The sequence below is a fragment of the Brassica napus genome, chromosome C1 (assembly GCF_020379485.1).
Source record: "Brassica napus cultivar Da-Ae chromosome C1, Da-Ae, whole genome shotgun sequence".
NCBI lineage: Eukaryota > Viridiplantae > Streptophyta > Magnoliopsida > Brassicales > Brassicaceae > Brassica > Brassica napus.
In genome coordinates, this window is record NC_063444.1 from 47,461,307 (window position 1) to 47,482,873 (window position 21,567).

The 21,567-nt window shown below is 35.2% G+C and overlaps 2 protein-coding genes, 1 long non-coding RNA gene and 1 pseudogene across 5 annotated transcripts; 3 read left to right on the top strand and 1 right to left on the bottom strand.

The window, feature by feature from the left end:
• The first annotated feature begins 306 nt into the window (after positions 1 to 306).
• On the top strand, positions 307 to 3,282 carry LOC106417545 (annotated as a pseudogene).
• A 137-nt stretch (positions 3,283 to 3,419) lies between these two features.
• On the top strand, positions 3,420 to 5,939 carry LOC106418667 (serine carboxypeptidase-like 15). Of its 2 annotated transcripts, XM_013859413.3 has the most exons (13): positions 3,420 to 3,584; positions 3,656 to 3,801; positions 3,888 to 3,964; positions 4,049 to 4,171; positions 4,250 to 4,352; positions 4,445 to 4,482; positions 4,591 to 4,692; positions 4,769 to 4,855; positions 4,940 to 5,008; positions 5,088 to 5,159; positions 5,243 to 5,361; positions 5,452 to 5,611; positions 5,697 to 5,939. In XM_013859413.3, exons 1-13 carry the CDS (start codon positions 3,451 to 3,453, stop codon positions 5,775 to 5,777), a joined length of 1,311 nt encoding a protein of 436 aa, XP_013714867.1. In that variant the 5' UTR covers positions 3,420 to 3,450; the 3' UTR covers positions 5,778 to 5,939. The 2 variants fall into 2 exon arrangements, with proteins under 2 accessions (XP_013714867.1, XP_022550984.1); XM_022695263.2 differs by lacking the exons at positions 3,656 to 3,801; positions 3,888 to 3,964; positions 4,049 to 4,171; ... (3 more) ...; positions 4,769 to 4,855; positions 4,940 to 5,008 and having other exon boundaries at positions 3,424 to 3,610; positions 5,110 to 5,159.
• Positions 5,940 to 6,052: 113 nt separating this feature from the next.
• On the bottom strand, positions 6,053 to 7,135 carry LOC106418669. The gene is made up of 2 exons (XR_001283716.3): positions 6,575 to 7,135; positions 6,053 to 6,466 (listed from the first exon to the last, which is right to left on the bottom strand). It is a non-coding gene; the product is annotated as an uncharacterized LOC106418669 (long non-coding RNA).
• Positions 7,136 to 7,377: 242 nt separating this feature from the next.
• On the top strand, positions 7,378 to 10,600 carry LOC106351827 (serine carboxypeptidase-like 15). 2 transcript variants are annotated; one of them, XM_048744684.1, is made up of 13 exons: positions 7,378 to 7,603; positions 7,694 to 7,839; positions 8,408 to 8,484; positions 8,571 to 8,693; positions 8,792 to 8,894; positions 8,989 to 9,026; positions 9,102 to 9,203; positions 9,334 to 9,420; positions 9,523 to 9,678; positions 9,768 to 9,886; positions 9,981 to 10,094; positions 10,195 to 10,240; positions 10,334 to 10,600. In XM_048744684.1, the coding sequence occupies exons 1-13, from the start codon at positions 7,470 to 7,472 to the stop codon at positions 10,412 to 10,414; spliced, it is 1,326 nt and encodes a 441-aa protein (XP_048600641.1). In that variant the 5' UTR covers positions 7,378 to 7,469; the 3' UTR covers positions 10,415 to 10,600. The 2 variants fall into 2 exon arrangements, with proteins under 2 accessions (XP_048600641.1, XP_048600642.1); XM_048744685.1 differs by lacking the exon at positions 7,378 to 7,603 and having other exon boundaries at positions 8,398 to 8,484.
• Positions 10,601 to 21,567: the final 10,967 nt, after the last annotated feature.

The window sequence follows — 21,567 nt, forward strand, 5'->3', positions numbered from 1 at the left end:
TGACCGAACTGAAAAGCTTCCACATCTTTTTATGGGTCAACGACCATGTTTTTTTAAGTATATATAGATGTTTGTCTAACACTCAAAATACTCAAGAAAAATAATCTTGGATACTCAAGTCGCTGCTCCTACAACTTCTATTTGTACGATTCAGCATCATGCTGATGCAAGTTCAATCATCAGATATCTTCCTGGTTTTGAAGGCCCTCTTCCTTTTGAACTTGAAACCGGGTCCCTCTCTCTTCATTTTATTATTTTACATTAGTCTTATAGACTGTATGACTCTAGAGTTTGTGAGTTAAATGATTCAGGTACATCGGTGTTAGCGACGCAAAGGAAGATCAGTTGTTCTACTACTTCATTAAATCCGAGAACAATCCAAAAACAGACCCTCTTCTTGTCTGGTTAACAGGAGGACCTGGCTGCTCTTCTTTCTCTGGACTTGTTTATGAGAATGGTAAAAATCTTTAAGTTTTCCTTCTTCTTTTGTCTCCACAGAATAAGTCAATGACTTGTTTTTAATGCAAAAATCAGGACCTCTTGCTTTTAAGGTGGAGACATACAACGGAAGTATCCCATCTTTGGTCTCTACTACATATTCATGGACTAAGGTAACAACAATAAGTTGTATTTCTATCTTCCATCTTCAAGTTTTAATATCATTTCTTGGTTTTTTTTTTTTTTTTTTTTGGTAAACATGTTAAGCATTTCTTGGTTTTCAGGTTAAGCATTTCTTGTCGGTAAACATGTTTTACCAAAAAAACATGTTAAGCATTTCTTGGTTTCAGGTGGCGAATATAATATATTTGGATCAACCTGTTGGAGCTGGCTTCTCCTACTCAAGAAATCCACTTGCTGAGTGACACTGGATCAGTTAAGCGGGTCGATGAGTTTATCCGTAATACCATCCGCAACGCTGTTACTCTTGGCTTGATAACCGAGGTAAGGTTTTTAAATTATTTTATTATTTTTATTTTTTTTTAGCTAAAAAAAAAAAAAAAACCAATCGCAGAATCCTACGTGGCGGTGGGACCCGTACACAGTAACAAATCTGATCCTTAACTAATGATTAATTTGAAACAAACTCTTAAATTTCGTGGACCCCACATATTATTATAATATTTTTTTGCTAAGTATTCCCATTGGATTTGCTCTAAGGTAAACAATCTGTCTTTATTCTTTGAATTTTAGATATTTTTTTTTGTTATTTGTTGATAATGATTCTTGTCGGTTCAAATTATATCATTATTTCTTTAAATGTACTGTTAATTTTTTTTTGAACCGACAAGAATCATTATTCTTGTCAGTTCAAAAAAAAATTAACAGTACATTTAAAGAAATAATGATATAATTTTAAATTAGTAGTTATATATATATAGTTAACTTTTCTTCTGAAATTGTAGATCTTAAATTCAGAAATATAATTAATTTTTAAGTTTTATACCATAATTTATATATTTATTAAACAAAATTTAAGAATTTTTTTTTAAATGGGGGTTCTGTTCAACTGGTCCACTTGAACATGGTAATTAATAGATGACCTTATTCTTTTGTAGTGGCTAGCCAAGCATCCTGAGTATTCGTCCAACCCTTTCTATGTCACCGGAAACTCTTATTCCGGTAAGGTGATTCCGGCCATCGTTCAAGAAATGTCAAAGGGTAAGTGTTTTGTTATTTCAATCCCCTATGCAAACCCTTTTGCTTTGACTCTTGTTTCTTGATCAATCACTGGAAATTGTTTATGCTGCAAACCTCAAATAAATCTTCAGGTTCATCACTATTTGCTTGCTTGCTGCCTACGTTATTTCCATATATAACCTTATCAAGCACTAAGGATTTAAAGAGTTTTTGTTTTGTTTTTCTCCTCCAACAACAGGGCTATGTGCTCGGAAACCCGGTAACGGACTTTGATCTTGACAATAACACTCGTGTTCCATTTGCTCATGGAATGGCACTCATCTCTGATGAACTCTATGAGGTTACCAATTACAAAATATTTTGTCTCTCTTTTTGCCACAAATAAAATAATTAAGGAACCAAATCTTACTTTTGTAGTCAATGAAGATAAGCTGTGGAGAAAAGTATGTTAATGTAGATCCTCTTAACACAGCTTGACACTCATTGAAGAGTTCAAGCAGGTATTCACATTCTGAATGAAGTTATTTGTGAAATTGCGAAATAACTGTAAACAAGTTCACTAACTTAGAATTTGTGGTTTTATCTACAGAGTGTTTCTAGAATATATGACGAGCTTGTCCTAGATACTAATTGTGACACTACATCTCCTGATTGCTATGTACGTAACTTCTAAATCAAATGCAAACCACAAGTAACCAATAGAGAAGAGAATATTGACAAGGTTGCTTGTTGCAGACGTATAGGTATTTATTATCAGAATATTGGGCTAATAACGAGAGCGTACGCAGAGCACTTGGAGTGGTGAAGGTATGTGACAAAGTTTATATTATCATACATCATTGGTACCACAATCTGATGTAAGATGCTTTTTTGATTAGCAGGGGACTACAGAGAAATGGGAACGTTGTAATTATAACGTGCAGTGCAAACAAGACATTAAAAGCAGCATACCACACCATCTTAGTAACAGCATTGCAGGCTATAGATCTCTCATCTTCAGGTACACAACTCCTTTTTACAAGCATGTGCTTCATTAAATATTTGTTTTGTAACAATGGTGTTTCTGGTGAACAGCGGCGAATGATCACGATATGTCAATCCCGTTCGTTTCAAGTCGAGCATGGATAAAGTCTCTGAACTATTCCGTTATTGATAAATGGAGGCCATGGATGATACTTGATAAAGTGGCTGGATACACCACTACTTACGCTAATAAGATGACATTTGCTACTGTGAAGGTTACCTCTTTGTTACACATCTTTATTAACGTAAATGCAGAGTTTTTTTTTTCTTGATTTGGTTTGTGGGGTTTGGTTTATATAGTGAGGTGGGCACACGTTAGAGTATAAACCAGAGGAAAATACAATCATGTTCAAGAGGTGGATAAGTGGTCAACCTCTCTAAACACACAGAAGCAATAATCTTGGAGACTTGGACTGATATGATTAATGTTTTAAGCAGAAAGTGTTTGGTTTTGGTTTGATGATTTATCATAAATAAAAGTTACATGTTACTACTACGTAGTACGTACTCGTGGGTTTCCTTTACTACTTCCACTTTATTTGTTAACCTTTCCAACCAACAAGTGATTAAGTATTTGCTTCTTATTATTACAAGTGTTGTTGGATCCAGCAACGCACTTCACACGCGACTTTGTCCCTTCTCACGTGGCCAACTTTTTCATTACAAAGTGACTCTTTCAAAGTCTACTCAGCCGAAAAGCTATTTAGTCTTTCTTTATTTGAGTCAACTACTATGTTTTCTTTAGTTTAAAGATGTTTTGTCATAACACTCAAAAACTCAAGAAAAAGAATGGGTTCTTGGATACTCAAGTCTCTGCTGCTAAAACTTCTAGTAGTGTCGATTCAGAATCATGCTGATGGAGGTTCCATCGTCAGATATCTTCCTGGTTTTGAAGGCCCTCTTCCTTTTCAGATTGAAACCGGGTATATCCCTCTTCATCTTCATATTAGCCTTATAAACTGTATGACTCTGAGTTTGGAGTTTGATCATTTAGGTACATAGGTGTTGGTGAGGGAGAGGAAGATCAGTTGTTCTACTACTTCATTAAATCAGAGAGGAACCCAGAAGAAGATCCTCTTCTTGTCTGGCTAGCTGGAGGACCTGGCTGCTCTTCTTTCTCTGGCCTTGTTTATGAGAATGGTAAAATCTTTAAGTCTTGCTTCTTCTTTTGTCTCCACAGAAAATAATAGTCAATGACTTGTTTGAATGGAACAAAAAAAAACCAGGACCACTTGGTTTTAAGGTGGAGACATACAATGGAAGTATCCCATCCTTGGTCTCTACTACATATTCATGGACTAAGGTAACATCAAGTATTAATCATAACAAACCAAATTAAACTCTTCTTCATCTTCAAGTTTTAAAATCATTGCTTCTTTTGATTCAGGTGGCGAATATAATATATTTGGACCAGCCTGTTGGGACTGGCTTCTCATACTCAAGAAATCAACTATCTGATACACCAAGTGACACTGAAGCAGCTAAACGGGTCAATGAGTTTCTTCGTAAGGTAAAGTGCAAACTCACATCTACCTTTTGATGCATACACACATCTAAGAGTGTGTTTCTTTTTGTGTTTGTTGTGCAGTGGCTAGTCAAGCATCCTGAATATTTCTCTAATCCTCTCTATGTCGCCGGAAACTCTTATTCCGGTATAGTCATTCCGGCCATCGTTCAAGAAATCTCAAATGGTAACTTTTTTTAATCTTGTATCACGCCAAGCCCTATGCAAGCACCTTCTCTTTGATTCTTGTTTCTTGATCAGTTAACCATCTTATCACAGGAAATGACATATGCTGCGAACCTCAAATAAATCTCAAGGTTCATCAGTATTTGCTTGCTCCTTACTCTACTTCCACAGACCTTATCAAGCATTAAGAATTAAATATAGTATTTGTGTTCTCCCCTCTCTATGATGTCTAACAACAGGGCTACTTGCTTGGAAACCCGTTAACAGACAGTGTACTTGATAGGAACGCTCGCATTCCATTTGCTCATGGAAAGGCACTCATCTCTGATGAGCTATATGATGTATAGTTACACAACCTAGAATCTCTTGTCTCCATAGTGAAGTAGTTAACGACCATTTCAAAACTTTACATTGTAGTCAATGAAGAGATGCTGTGGAGGAAATTATTTCAACGTGTTTCCTCTTAACACAGAATGCTTGAAACTCGTTGAAGAGTTCAAGCAGGTATGTACACATTCTGGAAACTAGTTGCAGCTTCAATGGTTAAGTCACTAACTAACTTAGGATATGCATGTGGTTTATTTTCAGTGTGTTTTTAGAATATATGAAGAACTTATCCTAGCATCAAACTGTGATCCAAAATCTCCTGATTGCTATGTGAGCTCCTTTATATCTTTTGATCAATTAATGGCTAGTCACTTAACAAACCACTAGAAAACAATGTTGCGTGCTGCAGACGTATCGGTATTCCTTATCAGAATACTGGGCTAATAACGAGAGCGTACGCAGAGCACTTAAAGTGGTGAAGGTATGTGACAAAGTTTATATTAGCATACATCATTGGTAATAACTGGTGATATGATTAAACTTTCTTGAGGGTTTTGAGTGCAGGGGACTACAGGGAAATGGAAACGATGTGACTATAATATGCGGTGCCCTCATGACATTATAAGCAGCATACCATACCATGTGAATAACAGCATCAAAGGCTATCGATCTCTCATCTTCAGGTACACAAATTTTAAACAACTTCTTTAATTACAAGTTTCTGCTTATTCAAATATTGTTTGTAAGCTTTTCTTTGTCATGGTTGTGAACAGCGGTGATCACGATATGACAATCCCTTATGTTGCAACGCAAGCATGGATAAGGTCACTCAACTATTCCATTACTGAGAAATGGAGGCCATGGATGATACTTGATAAAGTCGCTGGATACACCAAGACTTATGCTAATAAGATGACATTTGCTACTGTGAAGGTTACCTCTTTGTTACACATCTTTCCTAACGTAATTAATGCAGAGTTTTGTTTCTTGATTTGGTATGTGGGTTTGGTTTATATAGGGAGGTGGGCACACGTTGGAGTATAAACCAGAGGAAAATTCAATCATGTTCAAGAGGTGGATAAGTGGTCAACCTCTCTAACAGACTGAAACATTAAGAGCATGTCCAATGGTTAGAGTCTTTAATGGGTTCTAACCATTAGTTTAATTATTAAATGTGTACTTTATAAGTTCTGTGAATGTTCAATAGGAGAACCCTTTAGAGGTTCTTAAAAGATTTTTTAAAAAAAAGTTAATTATTAAATTTAAATTTTACAAAACTTATAAATTATTGGATTTCATATAATTTAAAAAAATATGACATAAAACATATTAAAAATAGAAATACAAATTTTAAATTTTAAATTTTAAACAATATGGAAGAAAAGCATAAATAAAATTTGGTAGACGAGTTCAAAACGTTGAGTGTTCCCTTAACAGCAGGATCAAATAAAGTTATAAAGATCATTCACAATCCACAAAGAAATGAAAACAACTACTTGAAGGGATAAATAACAAAACCTGTGGGTATGCTTGAGTTTTGGCGTTCCTAAGCCATGGCAAGTATGCTTGAGTTTTGGCGGTCCCTGTTTAAGCAATCAAATCCTTCTACTCTAACAGCTGCAGATTTAATCCCAAACTTTACTCAACCACAACATCCTCCTTTGACACGAGATGGAGATGGGATCAATGGTGAGAGTGAGGGTGAGACAAGGTTTAGTTTGATGTTCTGCGTGGGGGAGATCCGAGGAAAAATGGAGGTGATGAAGCTACACCAGATAATGTTTCTTCCTACAGAGAAAAGAACAAGACGAGAGAAACAAAGTTTAGATACTAAATCCTTTCAAAATACAGAGAAAAGAACATGATAAAGGAGAGAGGGAGGGGATACAAGCAAACCTTTGAGATCTTATGACGAAAACGCGGCGATAAGGGTGAGCGGAAAGACGAGAAACAGAGTGGCCGTGATAAATACAGAGGGTGAGCAAACCTCTGATTCCCCTTGAATAGCTTTCACTATCACAGACCAAACATAATATCTAGCCCAATGGAATCACCAGATTCAAATCGAGGATTAGCTTCCACAATTAGTAACAGAAGGAGATCGAGATCAGAAGATGGAGTGATCGAGACGGGAGGAGGAAGACAAAAACTGATATCGGATCAAAACGCCCACGGAGAGATAGACATAAATGAGAGATCCAATACGAAAATGACACGTAAGGATGCTTACCAACTCTAAAAATCCCATATTAAGAAGCGGTTCTGTGTTTTTTTTATCCTTTTCATTTATTTTTTTATTGTTTTTGGTTTAGAACCCTTCCTAGGAGTGGATGATGGAGGTGGTTTAACTGAACTGATCTAAACTAATGATTGGTTTATAGATTTACCATAAATAAATGTTACATGTTACATTGAAGAGTTTCGTTTTCAGGAAAAGGGACAAATTTTCCTTTCTAAGTTATAAATGTAAAACGTGACAACTTGAAGAGTTATAGGTGGGGGACTAAACCATTACACCAAAAATAATTTCTGAAGATCTGTCTCATATGTTTTTAGAACGTAAAGCACATGTTTATTGGACTTTAGCTTGTTGAATTTTAGCCATGGCTGGCCCTGATTCCACCGTCTGAGATTGAATGGGGACTTGGATGGTCTGACAGAATAATTATTTCATAATACTATTAAAACATTTAAAAATAAACAATTTCATTTCATAACTATTTTATGCGTACCCTCTCGTCCTAAATGTGGCATTAACTCAGAAACTCTTTGTTCAAAAAAAAAAAAAAAAATGGAGATCAAGTTGCTACTGCTTCTTGTTCTTGAGCTTCTTCCTCTTGCGTTCATTAAGCATGCTTGTTCAAGATCTACCGTCAGATATCTCCCTGGTTTCCAAGGCCCTCTTCCTTTCGAGCTTGAAACAGGGTTCTGTTCCTCTTCTCATCTCATTTCAAGATTAACAGTCTTAAGAATGAATGACTATGTGATCTGAATTTCTGGAGTTAAGTCGTTTAGGTACATAGGTGTTGGTGAGGCAGAGGAAGACCAGTTGTTCTACTACTTCATCAAATCTGAGAGAAACCCAGAAGAGGACCCTCTTCTTATCTGGTTAAGTGGAGGACCTGGCTGCTCTTCTCTCTCTGGCCTTCTTTTTGAGAATGGTAACATCTAAAACTCTTTTCTTCTCTAGAGAAATTTGTTAGAGCATGATTATCCAGGTCCTTAGTGCGTGGGTCCCCACAAAACCTTAAGTATCGGTTACAAAAACTACTAATTAAGAACCGATCTTAGTGAGTTTCTTACACTGTTCGCGGGCTCCACTGACACGTGGCGGCCCGCGATTGGTTTGCTTTTTAATTTTTTTTTTTTTTTTAAACTAATGGGTTTCTTAGGGATAATCATGGCCTTACGTGGCCCATTTAACTGAGTGGCAATTTGATTAATGGGCTAGAGTATGTGGGCTGGATCGTAAGTCTTTAACCTAATCTAAGCATTCGTATAAAAGGAGAGGTGAGAGTTAGAGAGAGCTTTATCTAGAAATTAGATCATTCATGATCATAGAGAGGTGAAAGTACTCTCACCTCTCCTTTTATACGAATGCTTAGATTAGGTTAAAGACTTATGATCCAGCCCACATACTCTAGCCCATTAATCAAATTGCCACTCAGCTAAATGGGCCACGTAACAAAAATTTTGATGCTTTTGTTTTCAAATTTGAGATAAATGCAGGGCCTCTGTCTTTCAACATTGAGTCTGACAATGGAGATATCCCATCATTGGTCTCTACTACATATTCATGGACTAAGGTTAACACAAAATGCTTATTCAATAGGACATAGAAACTCTTTAACGTCATCTTCAAGTTTTTGGATGACTGCTTCTATTGATTCAGGTGGCGAATATAATCTATTTGGATCAGCCTGTTGGGACTGGCTTCTCTTACTCAAGAAACCCACTTGCTGATATACCAAGTGACATAAGATCAGCAAAGTTGGTCAATGAGTTTGTTCATAATGTAAAGAGAAAACTCAAATTGTTTCAAGTGTTTTTTTTATGTTTTTGTGCATAGACCTTTGGAGATATTTTTTGTCCTCATTGGTGGTTGTTGTGCAGTGGCTAGCTAAGCATCCTGAGTATTATTCAAATCCTTTCTATGTCACCGGAAACTCTTACTCCGGTATAGTGGTTCCGGCCATCGTTCAAGAAATTTCAAAGGGTAAGTTTCTTATACCACACTTTCAATCTCTATGCAAACCCCTTCCCTTTGACACTTGTTTCTTGATAGGTTATTTCTCTTACTTTTATTGCAGAAAATGGTTTATGTTGTAAACCTCTAGTAAATCTTCAGGTTCATTGATTTTGCTCTTGTTTTTTATTACACATTACCTTGTCGAGATCATCTAGAATTAACAAAAAAAGACAGGGTTACGTGCTGGGAAATCCTGTAACAGATTTTGATAATAATGATAACTGGCGCATTCCATTTGCTCATGGAATGGCTCTGATCTCTGATGAAAACTACCAGGTACAAGCACTGTGTGTATGTTTTTCTTGCCACCACCATAATGAAGCAGCTGAGAAACTAACTCATAATTTTTTCTTGTCACCACCATAAGTTAGTTCAAAAAAAACTAACTCATGATTTTTCTTTGCAGCTTCTGAGGAGAAGTTGTAGAGGAAACTGTATTATAGTGGATCCTCTTAACACAGATTGCTTGAAATCCGTTCAAGAGTTTGAGAATGTAAATATACACACACTGAAATATTTAAACACTAAGTTTCAAAATAAATAAATAATATATATATGAAATATCACTAACTGCAGGCTTTGTGCTTATCTACAGTGTGTTTCTGGATTAGATGTAACATATATTCTAGGACTAAAGTATGTAAACGCATCTGATCCGTATGTAAGCAATCCCTCTGAGCATCGCATGTCTGTGCAATCTAACTGTTGGGCCAATGATGAGAGTGTGCGCAGAGCTCTTCATGTGGAGAAGGTAATCTACCTATGATGAAAAAGTTTAATATTAGATGGTTTTTGTAAAGGCTTTGATTGATGGTAATTAATGAAACCGTGAGTTTGCAGGGGAGTATAGGAGAATGGTTAAGATGTTATAGGGAAATACCTTACAAATTTGACATTAGAAGCAGCGTACCATACCATAAGAACAACAGCATTCAAGGATACCGATCTCTCATCTTCAGGTCCACAACAACTCTTCTTTATTCTTCTGTTAAGATTTACAAGGTCTTAATAAACTCTTTTTTTTTCTTTGGCATGATCTTTCTGGTGAAACAGTGGTGATCACGACATGTACGTACCTTTTCTTGCAACTCAAGACTGGATAAGATCACTCAACTATTCCATTATTGATGACTGGAGGCCGTGGATGATTCACAATCAAGTCGCTGGGTACAATTCAAACAGTTTTTTCTTTTATATATTTTGATTATTTCTCTAACAAAAGGACTCACACACATATTTAAGATCAAACAATTTTTTTTGGTTGCAGATACACAAGGACTTATGCTAATAATATGACATTTGCCACTGTGAAAGCAAGTCTTACATGTTCTTATTACGTTAATGAAAAAATAGCTTTTTTATACTTGAGAGTTTCTCAGTTTTTGTGGGTTTGGTTTGGTTTATAGGGAGGCGGGCACACGATGGTGTATAAACCTGAGGAGTGCTCTGTCATGTTCGAGAGATGGATTAATGGCCAGCCTCTGTAACATTCTCCTATCAGCGATTTGGTTGGAAACGCCAACTTTTCTCATGCCCATATGCCATAAAGCAATTTTCTATGGACCTTTCAAATCTCTTATGCCTCGATTGATTTAATGAAACATGAATATTCTATTTTTCTTTTTTGTATTTTTGAATTATTAAAAAAAAAATTCAAAATTCAAATTTTCAAATTTCGGATCTACATTATACAAGATATAGTCTCACTTAGTTGTACTGAGTTATACCGAATTGTACTTCTGAATTAGTTATATTGAGGTATACGGGTTGTACTGAATTATACTGAGTTATATTGTGTACTACTAGTGAGTTAGCTATACCTAGTTATATTAGTTATACAACGTTAAACTAGTTATATTGAGTAATGAGTACTATTGAATTCAGATCTGAAGATGAAAATGAATAGAGATATGAATTATACTATGAAAAAGAGGAGAAGAACAATAAGAACCATGAATCATACAAACAACTTGGATCTATAGAAAACAACAAGAACCCCAATCATACAAAACCCATAATCTTCTTTTACAACCTTAAGTCAAAAACTCAAGACAATAAACACTCTATATAAAAACGCAGATCTAAGGCGCGAGAAAAAGGAGATCTGAAGCGCATAAGTTAAGCCGTCACCATTTTGAACAGATCTAAAGCGCAAGAAGAAGAAGAAGAATCACTATTGATGTTGTTTCCATCACCTTCAACAGCTCTTTTTTTTATCACTTGTAACAAATCAAATATGTTATTTTGCAGAGAAAGGATAAGAAGGAAGAGATGAAGAATGAGACAAATCGCAGAGAAAAAAGAGTGAGAAGAAGGAAGAAACGAGGAAAAGAAGAAAATAAAAGAAAAACTATCACTGTTGTATTTTATTAGATTAGGTTAAAAATCATAAGGGTATATTGATAAATGTCTTAATTTACGAGTTAAAAATAAATGAATTATAAATAAAATTAGACTGGGTCCAGTGTAGACATATAGGGGCTATAGAGGAGATGTTTCTCAAAGATGAATGCATTTGCATGAAGAACTATAAATACACCTATTCATCAATATCTCTAATCTCTATTTATAATCACTTTCTAATGAATCGGTCATTTGAACAAGTAGTACCTTTATTTTGAAGATTAATGCTTTGTAAATAAAAAATAGAAATCAATATATGTATCCTCCCTTATGTTAAGGATTCAATTCCCACCTTCAGTATTTCCACTTCATTCTCATTCCAGTTTGCTATTAAAACCTCAGAACATAACATTTTTCCACGACTAAATTGTTTCAAATTTCTCAATAAATATTTATTCAAGGCTAAGTAATTATCAATACCTACTAATTCATCCAAAAATGAAGACCATTCCATTAATGTGCATGGCCTCGTCATACTCTTGACATCATTCCCGGCTATGATCAAGAGTAACAAGTTCGCAGACGCTTGCTCTGCAAGTCTTGATTTCTGCTTGCGCGAAATTCCAAAAAATAACCACCACAAAGCCAAATGTTGTGAACAACATACAGGGAAACAATCACCGCCGTCAAGATCATGTAAATGTATATTAATAAAAGATACAGCTAAATTTTTGCTTCTTGCCAAACTTTACAATTTATGTGGATCAGCTATTTTGAATGAACATATCCCGTGTTAATGATGCGCGCGTAGGATAGCCAACCAACCAAACCCCAAGAATCGTCAAACCAAATTGGAGATATTTTATCCTCAGCTATTTCCTAATTTTGTTTTAATCAAGTTATTGTTTAATAGGAGAGATTATTGGTCTTGTTTATGTTCACGAATCAGAGATTATTGGTCTTGTTTATGTTCACGAACCATCTCTCTCTCTCGTTTTTTCTTCCTCGTTTGAATTACAATTCCATGTTCTCTATTTGTTTTTTTTATTTTTATGTACTTTCTTAAATAAAACTGAAAAGGTATAGTCTACTCTAAAATTACTACAATTAAGAAATATTTGTTCTTAATCTTGGTGCTTTGGAACTTAACACCAACTTTATTCATAATGTAAAGGGAAAAGGGGATAGTACTAGGGATTCAGAGAGCGAAGCTTGCTTAGCGAAGGGACTCTTCTGTTTTTTGAATTAGAAAGTCTTAATAAACTTTTTTTTTCTTGGCATGATCTCTCTGGTGAAACAGTGGTGATCACATGTACGTACCTTTTCTTTCAACTCAAGACTGGATAAGATCACTCAACTATTCTATCATTGATGGCTGGCGGCCGTGGATGATTCACACAACCAATTCTCTGGGTACAAATTAACCAGTTTTTGTTTTACATTCTAACAAATGGACACACACCTTTAAGATCAAACAATTTATTTTGTATTTCAGATACACAAAAGGACTTATAAGATGACATTTGCCACAGTGAAAGCAAGTCTTACATGTTCTTATTACATTAATGAAAAGAGCTTTTTTATACTTGAGAGTTTCTCAGTTTTTGTGGGTTTTGTTTATAGGGATGGTGTATAAACCAGAGGAGTGCTCAGTCATATTCGAGAGATGGATTAATGGCCAGCCTCTGTAACATTCTATCTATCAGCGATTTGGTTGAAAACCTTTTGCAAAATCTTGATATGGTGATGTCTACATAGTTTATATCTCTGGCTTAGATATAGCAACACTTACTGTTGTTCAATAAAAAAAAGCTGGTTAATCTTAACATTGATAAGAATGTGAATCAGATAGAAAAAAAGTTACCACGCTAGAGTGATAAATCTGTGATAGTCTTGATTATGTAAGACCTACACAAATCATACAAAGGTGTGTTTAGTGTCTCACCTTACCGTTTTCTTTTCTTCCCCAAAGAGTTCTTCTCCGGGTGGATGTGGCTTAGAACGCACAACAACTCCATAGAGCTCTCTCAGTATCTATGTCAAATATATACAAGAACAAAAAAAAAAAAACTAATGCATGTTATTGAGTGTACACACATGACACATGCATCATGCAAAATCTACATGCACACATGCACGATTTAAACAATGATAATAAACATTATCTGATTCCTACGTAAACAAATCTCTTTGGGCAGACTTGCTTTCTTGAGTTTTATCAGCGTGTACTATATAATTTCACCTTTGTGTTAGAGCCTAAATAAAAAGGACAACTTATATGATGCATGCATATTTGTTGGAGGTGGCACTAAATACACCTATTCATCAAAAATTGATCTATTTATTGAATCGGTCATTTGAACAAGTCATATTTTTATTTTGGCTCCTACCGGTGACTTTTACGAAGAATGAATAAAAAAAGAACATATAGGAATAAATGAAAATTTAATGCTTTGTAAATTAAAAAAATAGAAACCAGTGAACTATCCTCCCTTGTTTTAGGATTTGATTTCCATCTTCAATATATCCACATCTTGCTCATTCCAGTTTGCTATTTAAAGACCTCAAGACATACAACGTTTCTCCAAAACTAATTAAATTGTTTCAAATTTCTCAACAAATAAATATTAGAGGTTACTTAATTATCAAGAGCTACTAATTAATCCGAAAAAATGAAGACCATTCCACTAATGTGCATCGCCTTCGTCATACTCTTGACTTCAAGAGTGATTGCAGTAAAGTTGATTCCTGCCTGCGTGAGATTCCTAAATTTAGCCAGTGGAAGGCCAAATGTTGTACACCTTGGAGCGGGCCTGTAACACTGAAGTTAACAACATGTGCATGTAAGTTAATGAAACAAAGGTATAAGCCTCCAATTCCTGGTCCGAATGTCAGACCCTACGGTAGTGGTGGTCGTTCGAATCCTATTACCCAACTTTTAAGAGCTTGTGAAATAGCCAGTGAAGCCTCTGAACGATTCAAATGTTAACATGTGAGCATAAAATAGTCAAGCCACTAATGATCGTCAAACCAAACTGGAGATAATAAGATATAGTAACTAATTGATTATTTCCCAATTTCATTTTTATCATTTTAATTACGTTGTTGTTCAATAAAGAGAGAGAATTAGTGTTGTTTATGTTCATGCTCGTGTGAATTACGATTCCATGTTCTTTTTTTTGTTTCTATGTATTTTCTTATATTTTAAGTAAATAAAACAGAAAAAAGGTATAGTCTACTCTAGTCAGGCCTGACTCTAGATTAACCAAGATTTGTAATACAGAATTTTCATTCTATATAATTATGCTCTTCTTCCTTGTTAAACTATAATCTAATCTCTTCTTAATACATTTACATAAGTTAGTTATTTATGTTATTACACAAAGAGTTGTAACTCTTCATGTTGTGTCATTTAGTATAAAGAGTTGTGTCTCTTATACTTGTAATGATTCGATCTCTATATAAAGATCAATCATTTGTTGTAAACAATATCACAGAATCTCAATAATACAAAAGTATTTTCAGAAAAATTTATAAGCCTGAAACGTCTATCTTATTCTTTCTCTCGAACTCGTGTGTAACACACAGTGATCGTTGTGTAACACAAGCGGTTGGTAAAAGATTAACATGGTATCAGAGCTTTACGTTTGAGAGGACGAAGAAGAAAGCACTAGTAAGAGAAACACTTGGCGTGGAGAAAATGAGGCTAGAAGATTTTGGCATACGATTTCGGAACTACACGAAACGATGAAGAATCAAGTAATCCCCATATTTGATGGAGAGAAGTACGACTTCTGGAGCATTAAGATGACAACCATTCTCAAGACCAGGAAGTTATGGTCTGTGGTTGAAGAAGGCGTAGGAGCCCCACCAGCACAAGTGGATGAAACCCCTGAAACAGCAAGGGCAATATCGCTTAGAGAAGAAGCGATGATGAACGATACATTGGCTTTGCAAATTTTGCAAACTGTCGTATCGGATCATATCTTCTCACGGATTGCAGCAGCATCAACATCCAAAGAGGCGTGGGATGCATTGAAGGAAGAGTATGAAGGCTCTCCTCAAGTTCGTTTGATTAAACTTCAAACGTTGCGAAGGGAGTACGAGAATCCGAAGATGTATGAGAATGAAGACATTAAGGTCTTCACGGATAAGATAGTTGAATTGGCAAATCAATTAACTTATCATGGTGAACAGAAGACAGATGTTCAACTCGTACAGAAGATACTCATCTCTCTCCCAGCTAAGTTCGATAGCATAGTCAGTGTATTGGAGCAAACAAGCTATTTGACTTCAACAAAGATGACAGAGTTGATCGGGATTTTGAAGGTTCATGAAGCAAGGCTGGCTGCAAGAGAAGAAAGCACCAGTGAAGGAGCATTCGATGCTCGTGTTAAACACATAAATTCTGGTGTTACACAAGACAACTCAAAGCGCCGAGGAGGCAAGAAGTGGTGTGGTTACTGCAAGAAGAATAACCATACCGAGAGTGAGTGTCTGAAGAAACAGAAGAAGGATGATCCAAAGAAGGATCACAGAAGTAACAAGGAGTGTTACAATTGTGGCAAGTTAGGCCACTTTTCAAATCAGTGCTACTCAAAGAAGAAAGAGAAGGCACATGTAAGTCTCGAAGAAGACTTGAATGAAGATTCGCATGTTGTTCAGTGCAAGCGAAGCATCAACAACAGTGATGGAAGATGTCTGGTTAGTAGACAGTGGAGCAACTAATCATATGACAAAGGAGGAGAGTTACTTCTCAAGGCTTGATAGGAGTATCAAGGTTCCAATTAAGATTGGAAATGGAAGCACGGTCATGACAGCCGGTAAAGGAGATATTACTGTCATGACTAAAAGTGGCAAGAGGACCATCAGAAATGTGTTCTTGGTTTCGGGTTTGGCAAAGAAATTGTTGAGTGTTCCACAAATTGTTTCAAGCGGATACCGGGTGAGATTCAAAGAGAAGAGATGCATCATAGATGATGCAAAAGGAAGGAGGATAATGGATATCCCAATGACTCACAAAAGCTATCGAATCAGGATGAGTTCGGCTCAGGTAGAAGAAGCCATGAGCGCTAGTGAGCAAGGAAAGATGGAGACATGACACAAGAGAATTGGTCATGTAGGCGACAAAAGGTAGCAACAAATATAAGGCAAAGACTTGGTAAAGGGATTACCAAAGTTTAAAGTCAAGAAGGAGGTGTGTGAGGCGTGTAGACTTGGAAAACAATCACGCAAAAGCTTCCCAAAGGAATCTCAAACTAAGACAAAAGAAAAGCTTGAGATTGTACATACGGATGTATGTGGGCCGATGCAGCACCAGTCTGTTGATGGAAGCCGATACTTTTTGCTATTCATGGATGATCATACTCACATGTGTTGGGTATACTTCATGAAGCAAAAGTCAGAGACATTCTCACTGTTCAAGAAATTCAAAGCAATGGTGGAGAAGCAATCGGATTGTACCATCAAGACGCTGAGATCAGATGGAGGTGGTGAGTTCACTTCACGAGAATTCAACCGGTTCTGTGAAGAAAAAGGAATCAATAAGCAAGTTACCTTGCCTTATTCACCACAACAAAATGGTTCAGCAGAGCGCATGAATAGGACCTTGGTGGAGATGGCTAGATCAATGTTGGCAGAGCAAGACTTACCGCTCAAGTTATGGGCAGAAGCGGTATACACTGCCTCATATCTTCAAAACCGTCTGCCATCAAAGGCAATAGAAGAAGATGTCACTCCTATAGAGAAGTGGTGTGGACACAAGCCAGATGTGTCAGACATGAGAATGTTTGGTAGCATATGCTACATACATGTCCCAAATCAAAAGAGGAGGAAGCTAGACGTCAAGGCAAAGCATGGAATTTTTGTTGGATACAACAACCAATCTGTTCTCATCTTGGAGAATGAGAAGATTGAAGTATCAAGAGATGTCGAGTTAGAAGAAAGCAAGAAGTGGGATTGGAAAAGGCAAGAAGAAGTGAGGATGACATTGGAGTTTTCTATGGAAGACTCTCACTCGTCTGAGGAACAAACCGAAGTCACATCCAGCCCTGAGGAACAAACTGAAGGTACTTTCAGTCCTGTTTTCATTCAAAATGATGATCATGATACTAGTAGTGGAGATAAAGAATCTTCTGAGGCACCAAGGAAGTTCAGGTCCATGGTTGATATCATGGAAAGGGCACCGAGAGTAGAGCTTGATGAAGTGGCTCAAGCTATAAAAGCTTGTCTTCATGCACATGAAGAACCATACACTTATGATGAAACATGTGGTACCAAGGAATGGAGAGAAGCGATGAATGAGGAAATAGCCATGATTGAGAAGAACAAGACGTGGGAACTAGTGGACAAGCCAAAGAAGAAGAATGTGATAAGTGTGAAGTGGATCTACAAGATCAAGACCGATGCAAACGGCAACCACATCAAGCACAAGGCGCGACTAGTTGCAAGAGGGTTCTCTCAAGAGTATGGTGTTGACTACCTTGAGACGTTTGCCCTTGTCTCAAGACATGATATAATACGAGCCATACTTGCCTATGCGGCTCAGATGAAGTGGCGATTGTATCAGATGGACGTGAAGTCAGTCTTTCTCAATGGCGACCTCAAGGAAGAAGTGTATGTCACACAACCGCCTGGGTATGTGACACACGGGAAGGAACACAAAGTGTTAAGGCTACACCAAGCTTTATATGGTTTAAAGCAAGCCCCAAGGGCATGGTATGGAAGGATAGATTCATACTTTCTTCAAAACAGCTTTGAGAGGAGTATGAATGATGTGGCCTTATACATCATGAAGCAAGGAGGAGATGTGTTGATCGTGAGTCTATATGTGGATGATATAATCATCACAGGAAGCAACATTCAGAGCATCAACACATTCAAGAGGAACATGAAGAAAGAATTTGAGATGGTGGATCTTGGATTGTTGAACTACTTTCTTGGAATGGAAGTAATTCAAAACGATGGAGGCATATTTATTTCACAAGAAAAGTATGCAAACAAACTTGGGATGCGAGACAACAAGAGTGTAAGCAACCCACTTACACCACAAGGAAAAGGAGTTGAGGATGACAAGGAGTATGGAGATCCGACTAAGTATAAAAGCATCGTTGGAGGGCTTTTGTACTAGTGTGCATCAAGACCTGATGTGATGTATGCAAGCGCCTATCTCTCAAGATACATGTCATCACCTCACATAAAACACTACCAAAAAGCCAAAAGGGTGCTAAGATATGTCAAAGGAACATCAAGCTTTGGAGTGTACTTCACAAGCGTGAAAGAACCAAGACTTGTAGGCTACTCGGACAGCGATTGGGGTGGTTCTAAGGAAGACAAGAAAAGCACTTCAGGTTATGTGTTTACTCTTGGATCAGCTATGTTTTGTTGGCAATCAAGCAAGCAACAAACAGTGGCGCAATCAACGGCTGAGGCGGAGTACATAGCCGTGTGTGCAGCAGCAAATCAAGCTGTGTGGTTACAAAGACTATTTGAAGATTTTGGTCAGAAGTTTGAAGGAGGCATTCCGATCTTATGTGACAACAAATCAGCAATAGCAATTGGGAAGAATCCGGTGCAACACAGAAGGACGAAGCACATAGAGATCAAGTACCATTTCGTGAGGGAAGTTGAGCAAAAAGGAATCATTGAACTAGAGTATTGCAAAGGGGATGATCAACTCGCAGACATTCTCACAAAGGCATTGAGCGGTTCAAGGTTTGAAGATCTAAGGAAGCAGCTTGGAGTCAAGTCGAGATATGATTAAGGAGGAGTGTTAAACTATAATCTAATCTCTCCTTAATACATTTACATAAGTTAGTTATTTATGTTATTACACAAAGAGTTGTAACTCTTCATGTTGTGTCCTTTAGTATAAAGAGTTGTGTCTCTTATACTTGTAATGATTCGATCTCTATATAAAGATCAATCATTTGTTGTAAACAATATCACAAAATCTCAATAATACAAAAGTATTTTCAGAAAAGTTTATAAGCCTGAAACGTCTATCTTATTCTTTCTCTCGAACTTCTGTGTAACACACAGTGATCGTTGTGTAACACAAGCGGTTGGTAAAAGATTAACATTCCTCACATCCCTCTTGCTCCAATTTATGTCTTCCTCTTAATTATCAACTTCCATCTTCTAAACTTTGAGAACAGATCCCAACGGGTTCATACAAAAAGATATATCGTCCAGATTTAATATCTTCATTTCATCTAGAAGTTGTTCATCAAACTATGAGTATGAATAGAAGGTGGAGAAAAGATGGTTCTCATGCCTAGGTAGAGCATTCACTTGTGAAGTTTTCGTTCAACAAAAATAACAAACACATGGTGTTTCATTTACTAAAGTGATACTAGAACTTTTTGATCCACTAGTGTATCAGATAACTGAACAAAATGCATGGACTTCTTTTAACAGTAAAACCACTCCACATTTGGAGTGTAAAAGGCAGTCTAACTTTTTTTTAATTAACTAATTATCTTTACAATGATATAACCAAATTGTTTTATACGAGTTTTATTATTTAGACTAGATTCAACATTTTAACTTTTTGGTCATTCTTTAAATTAATTAAAAAAAATTAAACTTTTATAAAAACATCTCTTTTTAAAAAAAAATATTTATAATTTTGCTAAAAATTATATATTTATGATTTGTAAAGATCTCTTATCTTTTCTTTTAAAAAATATTGATTTTTAAAAATTATTTGTTAGTTAATAGTAAACCTCCAAAATATTAAACTATTCTACCAGAAATTATAATTATTTGAAATCATGAACATTAGATATATATATATATATATATATATATATATGTTTAGATTAGTTTCTATTATATTCCAATTTTTCTTGCATTTATAAATTATTTTAAAAGTAATTACTTTAATTGTGAAAAATAAATAATAATAAAAATTTTATATAAATTATTTTAAATGTGTACAATATTTTGGACCACTTTTTATACTCTTTCACCATTCAAATATATATTTTGGACCGCTAGATCCGCTAGATCCGTTTGATCCGCTAGATCTGTTTGATCCGCTCTTATTACGTTCGATCCGTTTGATCCGCTCTTATTACGTTCGATCTGCTTGATACGTTAGATCCGCAACGTTAGATCCACTTTCTCCAGTCAGAGCCTATGCAAAAAAAAAAATATATATATATATATATATATATATATATATATATATAAAAGGACTCTTCAGGGTAAGAATGCAGAATTTGCCAAAGATTAAAGAAGATTAAAAAAATGACTTCTACGAGACTATAACCATAAATCTGAAACAGTCGTGTGTTCTATGTTCCTAACTAGTGTTTTCCTGCACTATTGCAGTGAACAAATTTTAAATTTAAATTATATTTTAAAATAAAATTTTCTTAATATTTTAGATTTTGTTATTTTATACCAATATTTTAATATAAATATTAATTTATTTAAACATAAGATTATGATAAAATGAATAATTTGATTTATTTAAAATAATATTTTAGATATATTTTCATTTATTTTTTGGTTAAGATATATTAAATTAACTTGTATAAATTTTTTTTAAAAAATTATTATTATTTTTTTTTGAAATTATCAAAATATAAAACTAAACAGAATTTCTAAAATTTGTAGATACGAAAAAAAAAATGATATTACTATTAAAAATTTATAATTTTTTAAAAAAATTGTATAAAATTTGAAAAATCGTGTTTAATAATAAAAATTATATGATTATGAAAATATATTTAAATAATATTTTAAAATTTGTAAAATATTAATATTTTTATATTATATTATTTAATGACATATTTGAATATATTTATTTTAATGATGTCACTACCATATTCTATAAAGTTTAGCAAAAATATAAATCTAATTAAATATAATTGTCATGTCATATTATCATAAGTCATGACATTAATGTCTATAAATTTTTTTTTTAATCACTTCATAATTAATCGGGTATTTCCTAAGATCGTGCTAAATTTATGTTTCTCGGCAAACTTTACAATGAATGTGGATCAGCTATTTTGAATCAACCTATCTCGTGTTAATGATGCGAGCGTAAGATAGCCAACCAACGAAACCTCCAAGGATCGTCAAACCGAATTGGAGATGTTTTATCGTCAGTTATTTCCTAATTTCTTTTCTAATCATTTTAATTAAGTTATTATTTAATAAGGAGAGATAATTGGTCTCTTTTATGTTCATGAACCATCTCTCTCCCATTTTTATCTCGTTCGTTTGAATTACGATTCCATGTTCTTTTCATTTTACATTTTATGTTTTTTTTTTACCAATATGT

Excerpts from the sequence above, each read along its gene's own strand:
- LOC106418667 (XM_013859413.3), top strand. The coding sequence starts at position 3,451 with ATGGGTTCTTGGATACTCAAGTCTCTGCTGCTAAAACTTCTAGTAGTG. Across the intron at positions 3,802-3,887 it reads TGGCCTTGTTTATGAGAATG|GACCACTTGGTTTTAAGGTG; the intron begins GTAAAATCTTTA and ends AAAAAAAACCAG. Across the intron at positions 4,353-4,444 it reads CGTTCAAGAAATCTCAAATG|GAAATGACATATGCTGCGAA; the intron begins GTAACTTTTTTT and ends ATCTTATCACAG.
- LOC106351827 (XM_048744684.1), top strand. The coding sequence starts at position 7,470 with ATGGAGATCAAGTTGCTACTGCTTCTTGTTCTTGAGCTTCTTCCTCTT. Across the intron at positions 9,204-9,333 it reads TCTCTGATGAAAACTACCAG|CTTCTGAGGAGAAGTTGTAG; the intron begins GTACAAGCACTG and ends TTTTCTTTGCAG. Across the intron at positions 10,241-10,333 it reads TGACATTTGCCACTGTGAAA|GGAGGCGGGCACACGATGGT; the intron begins GCAAGTCTTACA and ends TTTGGTTTATAG.